The 11257-nt window shown below is 41.1% G+C and overlaps 2 protein-coding genes across 6 annotated transcripts in view; one reads left to right on the top strand and one right to left on the bottom strand.

Annotated features, from left to right (window-relative positions):
• On the top strand, positions 1 to 3781 carry tmem79a (transmembrane protein 79a). 2 transcript variants are annotated; one of them, XM_083776405.1, is made up of 5 exons: positions 1 to 121; positions 565 to 1365; positions 2054 to 2239; positions 2571 to 2793; positions 3039 to 3781. In XM_083776405.1, exons 2-5 carry the CDS (start codon positions 672 to 674, stop codon positions 3232 to 3234), a joined length of 1299 nt encoding a protein of 432 aa, XP_083632531.1. In that variant the 5' UTR covers positions 1 to 121; positions 565 to 671; the 3' UTR covers positions 3235 to 3781. The 2 variants fall into 2 exon arrangements, with proteins under 2 accessions (XP_083632531.1, XP_083632532.1); XM_083776406.1 differs by having other exon boundaries at positions 8 to 117.
• Positions 3782 to 4873: 1092 nt separating this feature from the next.
• The window catches only part of LOC310870784 (myocyte-specific enhancer factor 2D-like), a 28078-nt gene continuing 21694 nt past the window's right edge, over positions 4874 to 11257 (bottom strand). For 3 of the 4 annotated variants that reach the window (XM_083782096.1, XM_083782097.1, XM_083782095.1), the window contains exons 10-12: positions 10738 to 10806; positions 9322 to 9372; positions 4874 to 8802 (exon numbers count right to left, since the gene is read on the bottom strand). In XM_083782096.1, the coding sequence (XP_083638222.1) occupies positions 8361 to 8802; positions 9322 to 9372; positions 10738 to 10806 (562 nt within the window). In that variant the 3' untranslated portion in view covers positions 4874 to 8360. The remainder of the gene's footprint in view (positions 8803 to 9321; positions 9373 to 10737; positions 10807 to 11257) is intronic. The other variant, XM_083782098.1, reaches the window with a different exon arrangement.

The following is an 11257-nucleotide window of genomic DNA, read 5'->3' on the forward strand; positions in this document are numbered from 1 at the left end:
TCTCACCTAATATCAAGACAAGCAGAACTTCTTGTCAAACAGAAACAGGGGCGCATTCAGGATCGTTTACGTCTACGTCTTCTACGGGTTGATTTCGGCAATGGAGCGGGATTAATAGTAGGTAGGCTATGCTCTCTGACTCTGTACAATCATATTAAGTTTTGGTAGACTACCCTGAAGGATCGCAATTTAGACCGCCCCACACAGGAATGTTTTTTTTGCTATCATCTGAACCTGAACAGTTGTCACGCGGGTGTGAAAAACTATAATCGCATTTATAGCCTACCACTAGGGAAAAGTTTCAATTTAGCAGGTCAACTTTAATAAGGCATTGATCTTTTCATACAGTCCCAGCAGGCCATAGACCTAGATTGTAGCCTGCCTAAAGTTGTTATTCATACATACAGTAGTGATGGTGGTGTATATTATTGGAGGCTAGTCTATATATCTTTTGTAGACTATTGTTTGTAATATGACACACAGGCACACCCATGATAACAAGTGAACTTTGCTTTTTGAAAATGGGAGTTGAATTTGACAATGTCAATAACATTTATTTTTCAGAATCCACTGAAGACTGTATTCATGACATGCAACAACAAAAATGAGTTGTAGAGGCACAAAGAGACTAAAGACAGACACAGATAAATAAAAGTTATTGTCAGACAAAAATGTCTGGGCAAAGTAATTTAATCACAGAATCCGAAGCCACCCATAGTCCTTCTGCGGTAGTAGGCCTACTCCAAGTAACAGAGGCCAACAATCAACATGTAAAGAAGGGGACAGAAGAAGAGAAAGATGACAACATTGAAGCACAAGAGCTGATAAAAGTGCAGGAGCAGGAATTCCACAAGGAGGAGGAAGTATTTGGCTCTGCTGTTTTGGAACCAAGCACTTTGCCATGGCCAGGAGATGAAATGAGAAGGCTGGAGATGGTGAACAAGGGATTGTCATCAGAAAACACAGCTGAAAAGATTGAGAGGGACCAGAACATGGGTAAAGGAAGCCATGACCTGTCAGAGAACCAAAGCCAGGCATCAAGTGACACAAAGGGCAAAGCCAAATGGAGGGAGAGCATGCCTGAGGGAGAAAGGTGGAGGGACGAGGACATGGACAGGCATGACAAAGGTGACGGTTCATTTGCGGATGATGAGGAAGAGGACGAAGAACCAGTGAATTGGATGCCAGAGAAAGCAGCTTTGGTGTTCACCCCGCAAGTTAACATTGTGCATCAGTCCAGCAAAGAGCTTCCCCAAGAGAGCAGTCACTATATTGACCAGGACAAGAATGAGCTGCAGACGGAAAACCCAGCCTCAGCAGGCCAGCTGTACTCGGAGTGGACAGGAGATGACAAGTATGATGCATGTACGTATGTATCCTAGATCAGATTGATATGTGCTATGTACTAAACAGAATATAGGCCTATTGTAAGATACGTACCGGTCTGGTACATCAGATGGCATGACACAAAAGAGCATCCATTATATTCAGTGGAATGTGATTAGGTTAATATGTAAATGTAACGGAACAAAACAATACTGAATAACATTGAGTAAAATAAGTAGTAGTGTGAAGATCAACATTAAAGATTATAACATTTAAAAAGGGGAACATTATAGTACGGTAAATGCATGCGTGTCAGGTCAAATCCAATAGTTTTCCATCTTGCTTATTGAGATAAGGGCTTCTCTGACACGCTTGCACATTTTGGTCTCAGGGATGGCATTGGCACCCGTTTGAATGTACTTGACTGTTGCAAACCATAAAGGTTTGACCTTTGCAAACCATGTATCATCACCTTTGGAGTCCCCATATGGTAGTCACAGTATGTGCTGTACTAATCCTCGACTTGTCATACAGTGATAATCACCACAATGAAACATAGGAGCTAGGACTTCCCTTTGTGTCTTCCTCTTATCTGACCTACACCTTTGTTTTTGTTCTGCTAGAATTTATTTAAACATTTTAACACAATTTGATGGTTCGATTCTATTATAAACATAAAGGAAAGAAAATAAACAATACAACTCTGTAATTTTTTCTCCTTTCTTAGACAATATGTGCGGTGAAAAACTTAAACTTGGTCTGGGGATAGCTGCAGCAGCTGTCATATTCCCCTTCCTGGTGTGGGGGGGTTATGCCTTCCTTCCCTTCGATGTACCACCGCTCAAGAATGCTCCTGTTAGGCTGGTGTACACGTTGCGCTGCTCTTTCTTTGCCATCATCCCCATTGTACTTGGTAAGACGTTAACTTGTAACTTACTGTATGAATTAAGAAGTGTTGTGCCATGCCATAGAAGCAGCCCATCTGAAAATAGGTTCCGTAATACATACAAGTTGTTGGCTAATGCTTTGTAGCACTGCAGACTAAAACAATGTGTGGTTGCAAGGACCACCCTGCAGTGTTCACACCACAGCTATGCACAATAATTTCTAATAAATTCAATTATAAGACTAAACGTATCATTCTTTGCAGAAAAGCAAAACAAAAGCAAACACTGAAGGAATGAGGAGATCACACACCGTCCTCCCTTTCTGCATGCCGACACTGTTGTTTTGTCTTTCTGCAGGTGTGTTGGTGCAGGGGGTGGCAAGGCTGCGGTACAGTGCACTGAGCCCCCTATACGAGGGCAAGCTGGAGAACAGGGAAGTGGCCGTCCACTGGCACTATGTCAACGATTCACTGACCCTCTTCCTAGTCTACTTCCTGCAACTAGCCGTCATGGCAACCTACATCAGCCAAGAACTCCTCAAGCTTGTGCCCCTGCTCACTATAATATTTGCTTTTGGCAGGTGGGTGTGTATGAGTTTCAACAGTCTGTCTATAATTTACTGCTATCTTACTGTTTTTATGCTCTTGTGGAGATTAATCATATCTCGACCAGATTAATCATATCTCCATCTACCATATTAATCATAAATTATGAGATTCTCCACAAATTAGTCATTTCTATGTTTGCTCTCCTTTGGTCTGTCTAATATGTTCTCCAAATTAGTTATTTTCGTCGGAAATAACTATATTGTTTTCTTTCATAAAGGTTGATCTACTGGGTATGTCTTTCGCTGGGAAGCAGTGTGAGGGGGCTGGGATTCGGTCTCTCCTTCTTCCCCATGCTGGTCATGCTGGGCGCCAATCTGTACTACGTATGCTCATCACTTGGAGAAGAGTCAATCTTTGATGTGGCACCAGCTACTACCACGGCTCCACCTTCCATGAAAAGGTGGTGGGGTTAAGGGATGAAGTCTGGGGCAATGTTGTTCATAGAAGCAAGGCTATAAGAGAATATGTGCAATGCTTTTTGTTTCACGACACATAACAGCATATTGGGATAATTATGGTTTTCATCCTCATAAACATTCATTTTAATTCAATGGCATGTGTTCTTAAAGCAAACCAGCTGTCTTGAATTCACAGTGTAACATTATTCTGGGTGTGTTTCTAAATCTGGTGTGACTGTCCCAATACACCGAAGCAGCAGCCAATGCAGAGTGATATTTATACACAGCCGATATGAAGGAGACAGGAAGAAATTAAAACTGTCAGTCACAACTAATAAACCATCTGATTTGCACAGAATTCATATGAAGTGTCTTGGCATATTGTTACCTAGCAAGCTCAGTCAGTGAGATTGGTGTCACTTGGTTACTATAGCAAAAGGTGTAAATGTTCTGTTCCTCATGGTCCAGACGAGTGCCCAGACTACATGCACATTCTGAGATCCTATGATTTTAAGAACGTCAATTCTGATGGGGCTTTTAACAGGCAGTGTCCATTTCTGGGAGAAAATACAACAGGACAAAACAGTAAATTGCCAACTACATTATATGCACATGCTCATTGCCTTTTTAGGGTTATGTGGAATATGGAATATTCAATGAATTATTAAACAATTGCTAGTCTTGCCAGAAATGTGTTCTCTAATGTAGAATGTATATTTTTTTATCAATTTGAAACCAATGTTTACAATAGGCTACTAAACGTTTACGTTTTCCAGTGATTAAAGGCTTTTATCCTTTTTTGTCCACAGAAGCACATTACTTTTTCACTTTTGTATACTCTTTGGTGTTTTATATAAACTGTCGAATGATCTTATCAATGGAAATAATTTCTATTCGAAATAAACATTATTTCAAACCTTGGATGAATTCTAATTCATATTAGCAAATTTGACAGCTCAGGTCATTCTCACTGATCACCTTATATTTCATTAATCCGTCCATCCATCCATCTTCAACCACTTATCTGTAGTTGGGTCGTGGGAGCTCCACCAGAGAGCTCCAGACTGATGTGCCTTGGTCTGCCCCGGGGTCTCCTCCCAGTGGGACGTGCCTTGAGGACCTCCCTAGGGAGACACCGAGGCACCCTAACCACCTAAGCTGGCTCCTTTCCAAGCGAAGAGGTAGCGACTCTACTCGGAGTCTCTCTCGTGTGACTGAACTTCTCACCCCATCTCTAAGGGAGATGCCATCCACCCGTCGAAGAAAACTCATTTCGGCCACTTGTATTCGCGTCACAACCTTATTCTTTCGGTCATCATGACCCAATAGGTGAGAGTAGGAACGAAGATTGCTCGGTAGACAGAGAGCTTTGCCTTCTGGCTCAGCTCTCTTTTCGTCACAACAGCAACACCTTATATTTACTCAACACAATGTAAGACTGTTGAAGCATAAGTGACCATAGGCTGGCATAAAAACAGGCCCTTTGTATTCCACCTTTTTTGAGGATTCAAGCATGCATTATTCGATTACAGGCAGTGGAGTGGCGATAAAGATGGGAAAAATGTGATTTGCAGCAACTTTCATGAACCAGAAAACCCATTTAACTCATCAAAATGATTACCATTATAAAGGAATTGTGAAAGGTTCATACACATTTCACTCAAGTTTGTCTATTTAATATATAAAATACGGTAAAACATACGCAAAAAGGATAAGGTTTCAAGGGACTTGGATACTTTGGTACAACAAACACTTTTTTTGTAAAAGCGGTATAGAATTTTAGTAACATATCAGTGCATACTTTGTATATGAAAATATACACAAATTGTATATCATTCTCGAAAAAACAACAAAAAGAAATATTTCTTTACAACAAAACCCAAAGCAGACTAGCTGAACACAATATATTAGCTATAAATTTCCTCTTTAGTATTTCATATGCTACATTTTTCTGAGTTGTTTTAAACTCATTTGTGATGCATGTCCTTTATCATTATGGTATGTAACATATCTTTTGTTGTTACTTGTTGCTATCCCATGCATGTACATTTTTCAAATTTTATGAATTGCTAAATTTCAGTTGTTTCCCCCCCATTTTATAAATATATTCTATATCTTAATTAAAACTGCAGCATTTAACTGGTATTTTCCTTCATTGCATTTGCTAATACCACAATAACTGATCGTGCAATTTTTAGCAAGTTGTTTAAAAAAAAAAGGAAACCAGTACTATATATGTATATGATAAGGTACATCAAATAAAATAAAATAAAAACTGTTGGCTATCCTACACAAAATAGCAATGAAATAAAAAGCTCCATAATAATATCATAATAATAATAGACAATGGAACTGTCACCAGCACAAATTAACAATCCAAAAATAGTGAGATTCTAAAAAACATTGTACACAACAAGAAAAAGGGGTGCAGGTTTTCATTTCTCATATAAGATTGTCTTGAGACTAAATTGCTAGATTGGACAGAGAACCTTTTGTACATGAATGACCTGCATATGGCAGGATGTCGGAGCCAAATGCTGTGGTGTCACATATTTCACTCGACCACCTGCTCCCATGGAGCGAAGTCTTTCCATTGAAATGAGTCTGGTTCAAAAGAGAAATGGCCACGTGACGGTTATTATTCTTAATGGAGCGAAGAGAAGGTAAAATTACCTAAGCAATAGAACTTCTGAATTATTTCCTACCATACTGACATGGTATTGTATCATGTTGACATTTTCTCAATCTCACACACTGCATGCAACACTACAGCAGCTGTAGCAGGGAGGAGGGGTGTAAATGTCTTTGTTAGCTGCCCCAAAAAAGTGCAAACATCAGCATCTGCTCTCACATTTTAACAGCGAGGAAGATACACTGAAAACACTGCATTGCACTATGGGAGGGCCCAGGACAAGCCATGCTGAACATCCATTCAGGAGACTGCTACCTTTGTGCACCTGGACCAAAATTTATCCCACTATTTCCCCAACACAGACTTAGCACTGCTGCAAGAGTATACATAACCCATGTATTTAAGAAGTAGCACAACATTGTTTACCTGCATGCATGATCTGTAGAAACCGATGCTGATTGTATAGTTTTCATATAAAATGTGTATCCTATCTATGAGAACTTGGCAGAATGTTACCTCTTAACAGAAGTTTGTTCATGGTTATGCCTTTTCACGGTAGGAGTCTAGATGTGTTTGCTCAATGCATAGAGCCTGTATTTTCAAGATCAGTCTCGATTCTGTGAAGAAACAAGGTATACTAAGTCTTCACATTATTCAAATTTGAATGTCTGTCCATCTGGATTTCATCCAAATGTCTTGTGGCTTTTGACATCAAATGTTAAAATGGGTGGTTAGAGAACATAGTGACACCACAACCAAGCAGGCCTCTGTGAGTGAGAGACAGAAAGTGCACACACCATCAACACTAGCATAAAATAGGTTACTGAAACGAGTCCGATTCACCAGCACTAGCATGTGCGGTTTAACCCCTGCGTCGTAGCTCGAAACATATCAAATTCACACTCATATAATGCAAACAGATCCACTGAGAATTAACACATTGCTTGTTTTAGGGATACCTAGCAAAGTCTATGCAAATATATTCATATGTACATACACGTCATCCAAGCTGAAAAGCTATTTTACTTTGCTGCCAACTGAAGCGGTAGAAATATAGAAAACGTTCCTTTCACTTTTTGAAACACCACAAAGAGCTAAGGAGAGCTAGTAGATTGCTAGAGGGTGGACATCAAAGCTTTTTGTATAAGGAGTGATTTTATACAAAGTCAGAATTCCTACTTCTGGACTACTAACAGACCCTCAAAACAGATTTAAAATACCAACAGATAAAGAACACTTGGACTGAAACTTGAACCAAATACTTCCCTATACCAAAAGCCATCGGAGGCTCCAATAACTGACTACAAGTTTAAAGTGGATGGCATCTAGCTCCTGTTGTTAAGCTTTTATTACACTGGCTGGATTGGATTTCGACAACTTCCATCCACGTTCTAAAGGTGGCGAGGCGTGAGGACTGGAGAAGCACCCAAACTGAGGAGAGAGCTACGGCCGACTCAAATCGCTTATATTTTGCTAGCTTCACAAATAGTATCATAAGTCATTACTGTGGGAGTGTCAGAGTGCGAGTGATATTCTCCGGTGTCCCTGCACCATGTGTGAGAGGCATTTGGCATTTTCAAAGAGAGGAGGTTGATATTGGCACTCTGGCATGGCGCTTGGGTCTTTAGTCGTAGTTGGTAGCACACGTTGACCGCAGAGTGCCACCTTTAGCCCAGGGAGGGGGTTGGTAAATGTGTCAGGGAAGGGATCCATTCATGGTGAATTATTCTTACCCGGAAGCCTGTCTAACGCTCTTTGTCCAGTGCCAACCACTATGTTGAGCCAACAGTCTTCACAAACCATACTCGTCCAGGTACAGTGGCTTCCAAAAGTGCATTTTGGAAGGTATATTCATGAGAATGAACAGTACTCACTGCAAATAAATGACACTCGATTTGTAATAGCGAGAGTGGACAGTCAATATGGTATTCAAAGTTCCATGTGGACAACCAGCCTGTGTGCCACCTTTCAAACTGTGAGCAATGTGGCAGTGCTCAGTGAACATACATAAATGTGATGCTGTCAACAGGATCTAACAACATAGATTCTGTTTCACAATTGGTATAAGCACCGAAACCACGTGAAAGGTAAATGTTTTGCATAAAGTCTTCAAAGCAAGCCTCGGTTCTGCCAAAAAGGGGGGGAAATAAAAAATACTATGGGAGTCTGTTCATTCAAGCCACATTTGCTTTGAGGTTCTACCTTCTCTCTATTTACTGCACTGCCACAGACACAAAATCCTACTGGGCCACACCTCCCTCACTCAGAGCATGCCCCCAGAAGTGTTTTTCTATTTATTTATTTTTTACTTGTTTTGGCAAAGCCTCAAAAGTCTGGACAAATCAGTGGGGTATACAGTTTTGGACAGAGGCAGATGTGTGATGATAGTGTCATTTGGCAGTGGGGTTGAGGCAGTGGATGGGAGGGTACAGGGATGAGCATGTGGAGGTGATGGGAAGGTGTTTTAAGTGTCACCAGGACTGCAGGCGGCAGGCGTCCCTTTCTGCCTCTATGTGACCCAGCCGTCCAATCTCATGCGCTTAACGTTACCGCCCTCCTGCTCCGATTCACTCTGCACTCTAAGTAGCTCGGTGGATGGGCTGAAGTCAGAGGGCAGGGATCGCCCGGCAGAACCCGCGGTGATTGTTGCCGTGATGCCGCCCCCCGCTCCGGACTCGTCGCGATCGCTGCCTTCGTACGAACTGGCGTTGCTGCTCACGCTGTCAGCGGGAGAGCGGCCGGTCGGCGGCTCCAAGCAGAGCAGGGAGCCAGGGTACTGAGGTGGCGCGGTCAGGATGCTCACTCCGGAGGCTGATGCGGGCGTAGTGGAAGATGGAGGCGGGCAGGGTGTGCTGCGGTCTCGCCCGGGTGAGATAGGCTCTGACTTGATGCAAATGTTGGAATTGGTGTTGACAGTCAGCATGGCGCCTTGAGGTATATGCGTCACAGGCCTGAAGGATGAAGGACAGACAAAGAGAGAGACAGAGAGAAGAAAGTGGATGACGGGGGACAGAACATATGAAAAAAGAAACTAGAGGAAAGAGAAGACAGAAAACCTTCATCTTTTCTTTTTATAATTGCCAAGTCACTGGACAGAAAGCGTACATGAGTAACTGGCACATCACTCGAATGTCAGACAAAAAGAAACCTGACAATTACACGGCACAGCACCGACAAGGAGAAGCCACACCAACTGATTAAAAAAAACCCAGTCCATTCCAAGCACTTTCCAAGCATATGCAATAATCTTGCACCCAAATTATCCACAAAACAGCCCAAGAAGCATGAAATGATTGACGGGTTGATTGGCCATGAGTCGGCTATGTTGTGAAGAAACTTCAAATTAAAATAATCCTGGGCCAGAGAGGTATGTCTATTTCCTGCAGACATAACTTGACATGCTTGGGGGAGGGGGGGGGGGGGCAGCCAAAAGCACACAAACACACAGGAACAGAAGAGGGATACAGTACCGGCCCAACCACTCATCTCTACCCAAGAGCAGGTTGGACGGAGAGCCAACACTGTGGGGAGAAAAGAAAATGTTGGAGCCTGCATCCAAAAGGAAAAGGTGAATTTGAAGCATGTGGGGGAAAAACCCAAGAAGAAAAAAAACAAACAAAAAAACTGACTTCTCTGTAGTCATAGAGCTTGGATGGTCAACGCTAGACTAGAGCAACATTTGATTAGCATCAAACACTCTACTTAGCACCAGGGGGGATGTATAATAATAAGCTACTGTATGCTGAAAACACAACTTACTCGATGAGAACAGACAAAATTATTTTTCTCACCGGCTTATCAAGTCTTCCTACAAAAGATGACTGTTTGAAAGAATGAATCTATCATTATTTCATCCTCATTTTCCCATATCTTGCTAAACATCACAAGACGGAAGGTCTGGGTGTTTGTTTTTGTTGAGGTTTAATCATGTTTAAGCCTAAAGTCTTTTTGTTACATCATTTGTATTTTAATTTTTACATTGAGCGATATTCTGATACCGCTCAATTATGTATGAAATCAATGATATCATGTTCAAAAGCAGAGAGGTTTACACAATAGCCAGTCAACACTCTTGCAACCTTTCCATTAACTTAACTTCCGACACGTGAACTCTTTGCTGGCTAGCTGGCTGCTGCTCCCCTATACAACTATAATTTATTAAATGATCAGTATTGATGACGTCATATAAGTATACAGTAGTATCAATAAACTATACATAGATAGACACAGAGTTGGAGCATATAGAAAAAGTGAGAGATAGGAAATAGGCCATTGTTATGATTATTAAAACTGTGACTATCATCATGCAGACTGAGTTATTTTGTGTGTGTGTGTGTGTGTGTGTGTGTGTGTGTGTGTGTGTGTGTGTGTGTGTGTGTACGTACTGTGTAATCACATGTATGCACGCACACATCAGTTTATTTATTCATAAACGGCAGCCGAAAATCAAAAGGGAGACACAAAAATAAGAGTGCCTTCCATCTAAAGGTGGAATAAATAGTGCCCCAGACAAAGGTTATAAGTATAACATTTGACTAGGGCTGAGCGATATGGACAACATTTCTGACTAAATATCTCTCGATATCGATACTGACAATGATATATATTCCTTCTTATTTAAAAAAAATAGCAGATTTACAAGCACGTTGGAAGTATGTACATCTGCTACTTCCATTATATTTGACAATAGTATAAAATAAGGCTTTTTAGTGGTTGAAACCAGGAAAACAAAACAACACGTGTGCCATATCACAATGTCAATGTTACGATGTCCAATATCAACGAGACAATGTCTAGTCTCAATAATCAATATAGTATATTATTGATATATTGCCCAGCCCTACATGTGACACACTCCCACGCACACACACTGGTTGGCTGTTCACCTCAGATTGGCAGCCAGACTGGAGACCTGGCTAGACAGCTCGCCGCTCTGTCTGTCCACGCCCCACATGCTGTGGACGAGAGGAGAAGAACAAACTTCAAGGTTCGGCTGCAGAGCCCGACCGATGCCAGATTGTTGGGTCCCATCTTGACACTGGAGAGTCCGGGACCACCGATTACCCATGTTTTGACTGATTGTTTTGACAAAACGTGCACAAATGTTCTAATCAATTTGAAGAACTTGATTTCATTAAAGTTCCTATTTCAGAACATTTCACTTATACGCAAAAAAATAAATACAAATACAATAATAACTGTTGATATACTGTATATTATATATATATATATATATTATTTCTTTAAGTTTATTTAATTTAATAATTTACTGTAAGCCCTATTTAAAAACTTTCAAAAATAACTGATCTAAAAGCTGTTCTCCTATAATGACATGCCTAAAATAGGGATATAAGGTGGAAAGTGGATTAAAAATTGAGGAACGGAATAATTGCCGACACAGATGTT

Source organism: Protomyctophum parallelum (genome assembly GCF_964188405.1).
Source record: "Protomyctophum parallelum genome assembly, chromosome: 1".
NCBI classification, from domain to species: domain Eukaryota; kingdom Metazoa; phylum Chordata; class Actinopteri; order Myctophiformes; family Myctophidae; genus Protomyctophum; species Protomyctophum parallelum.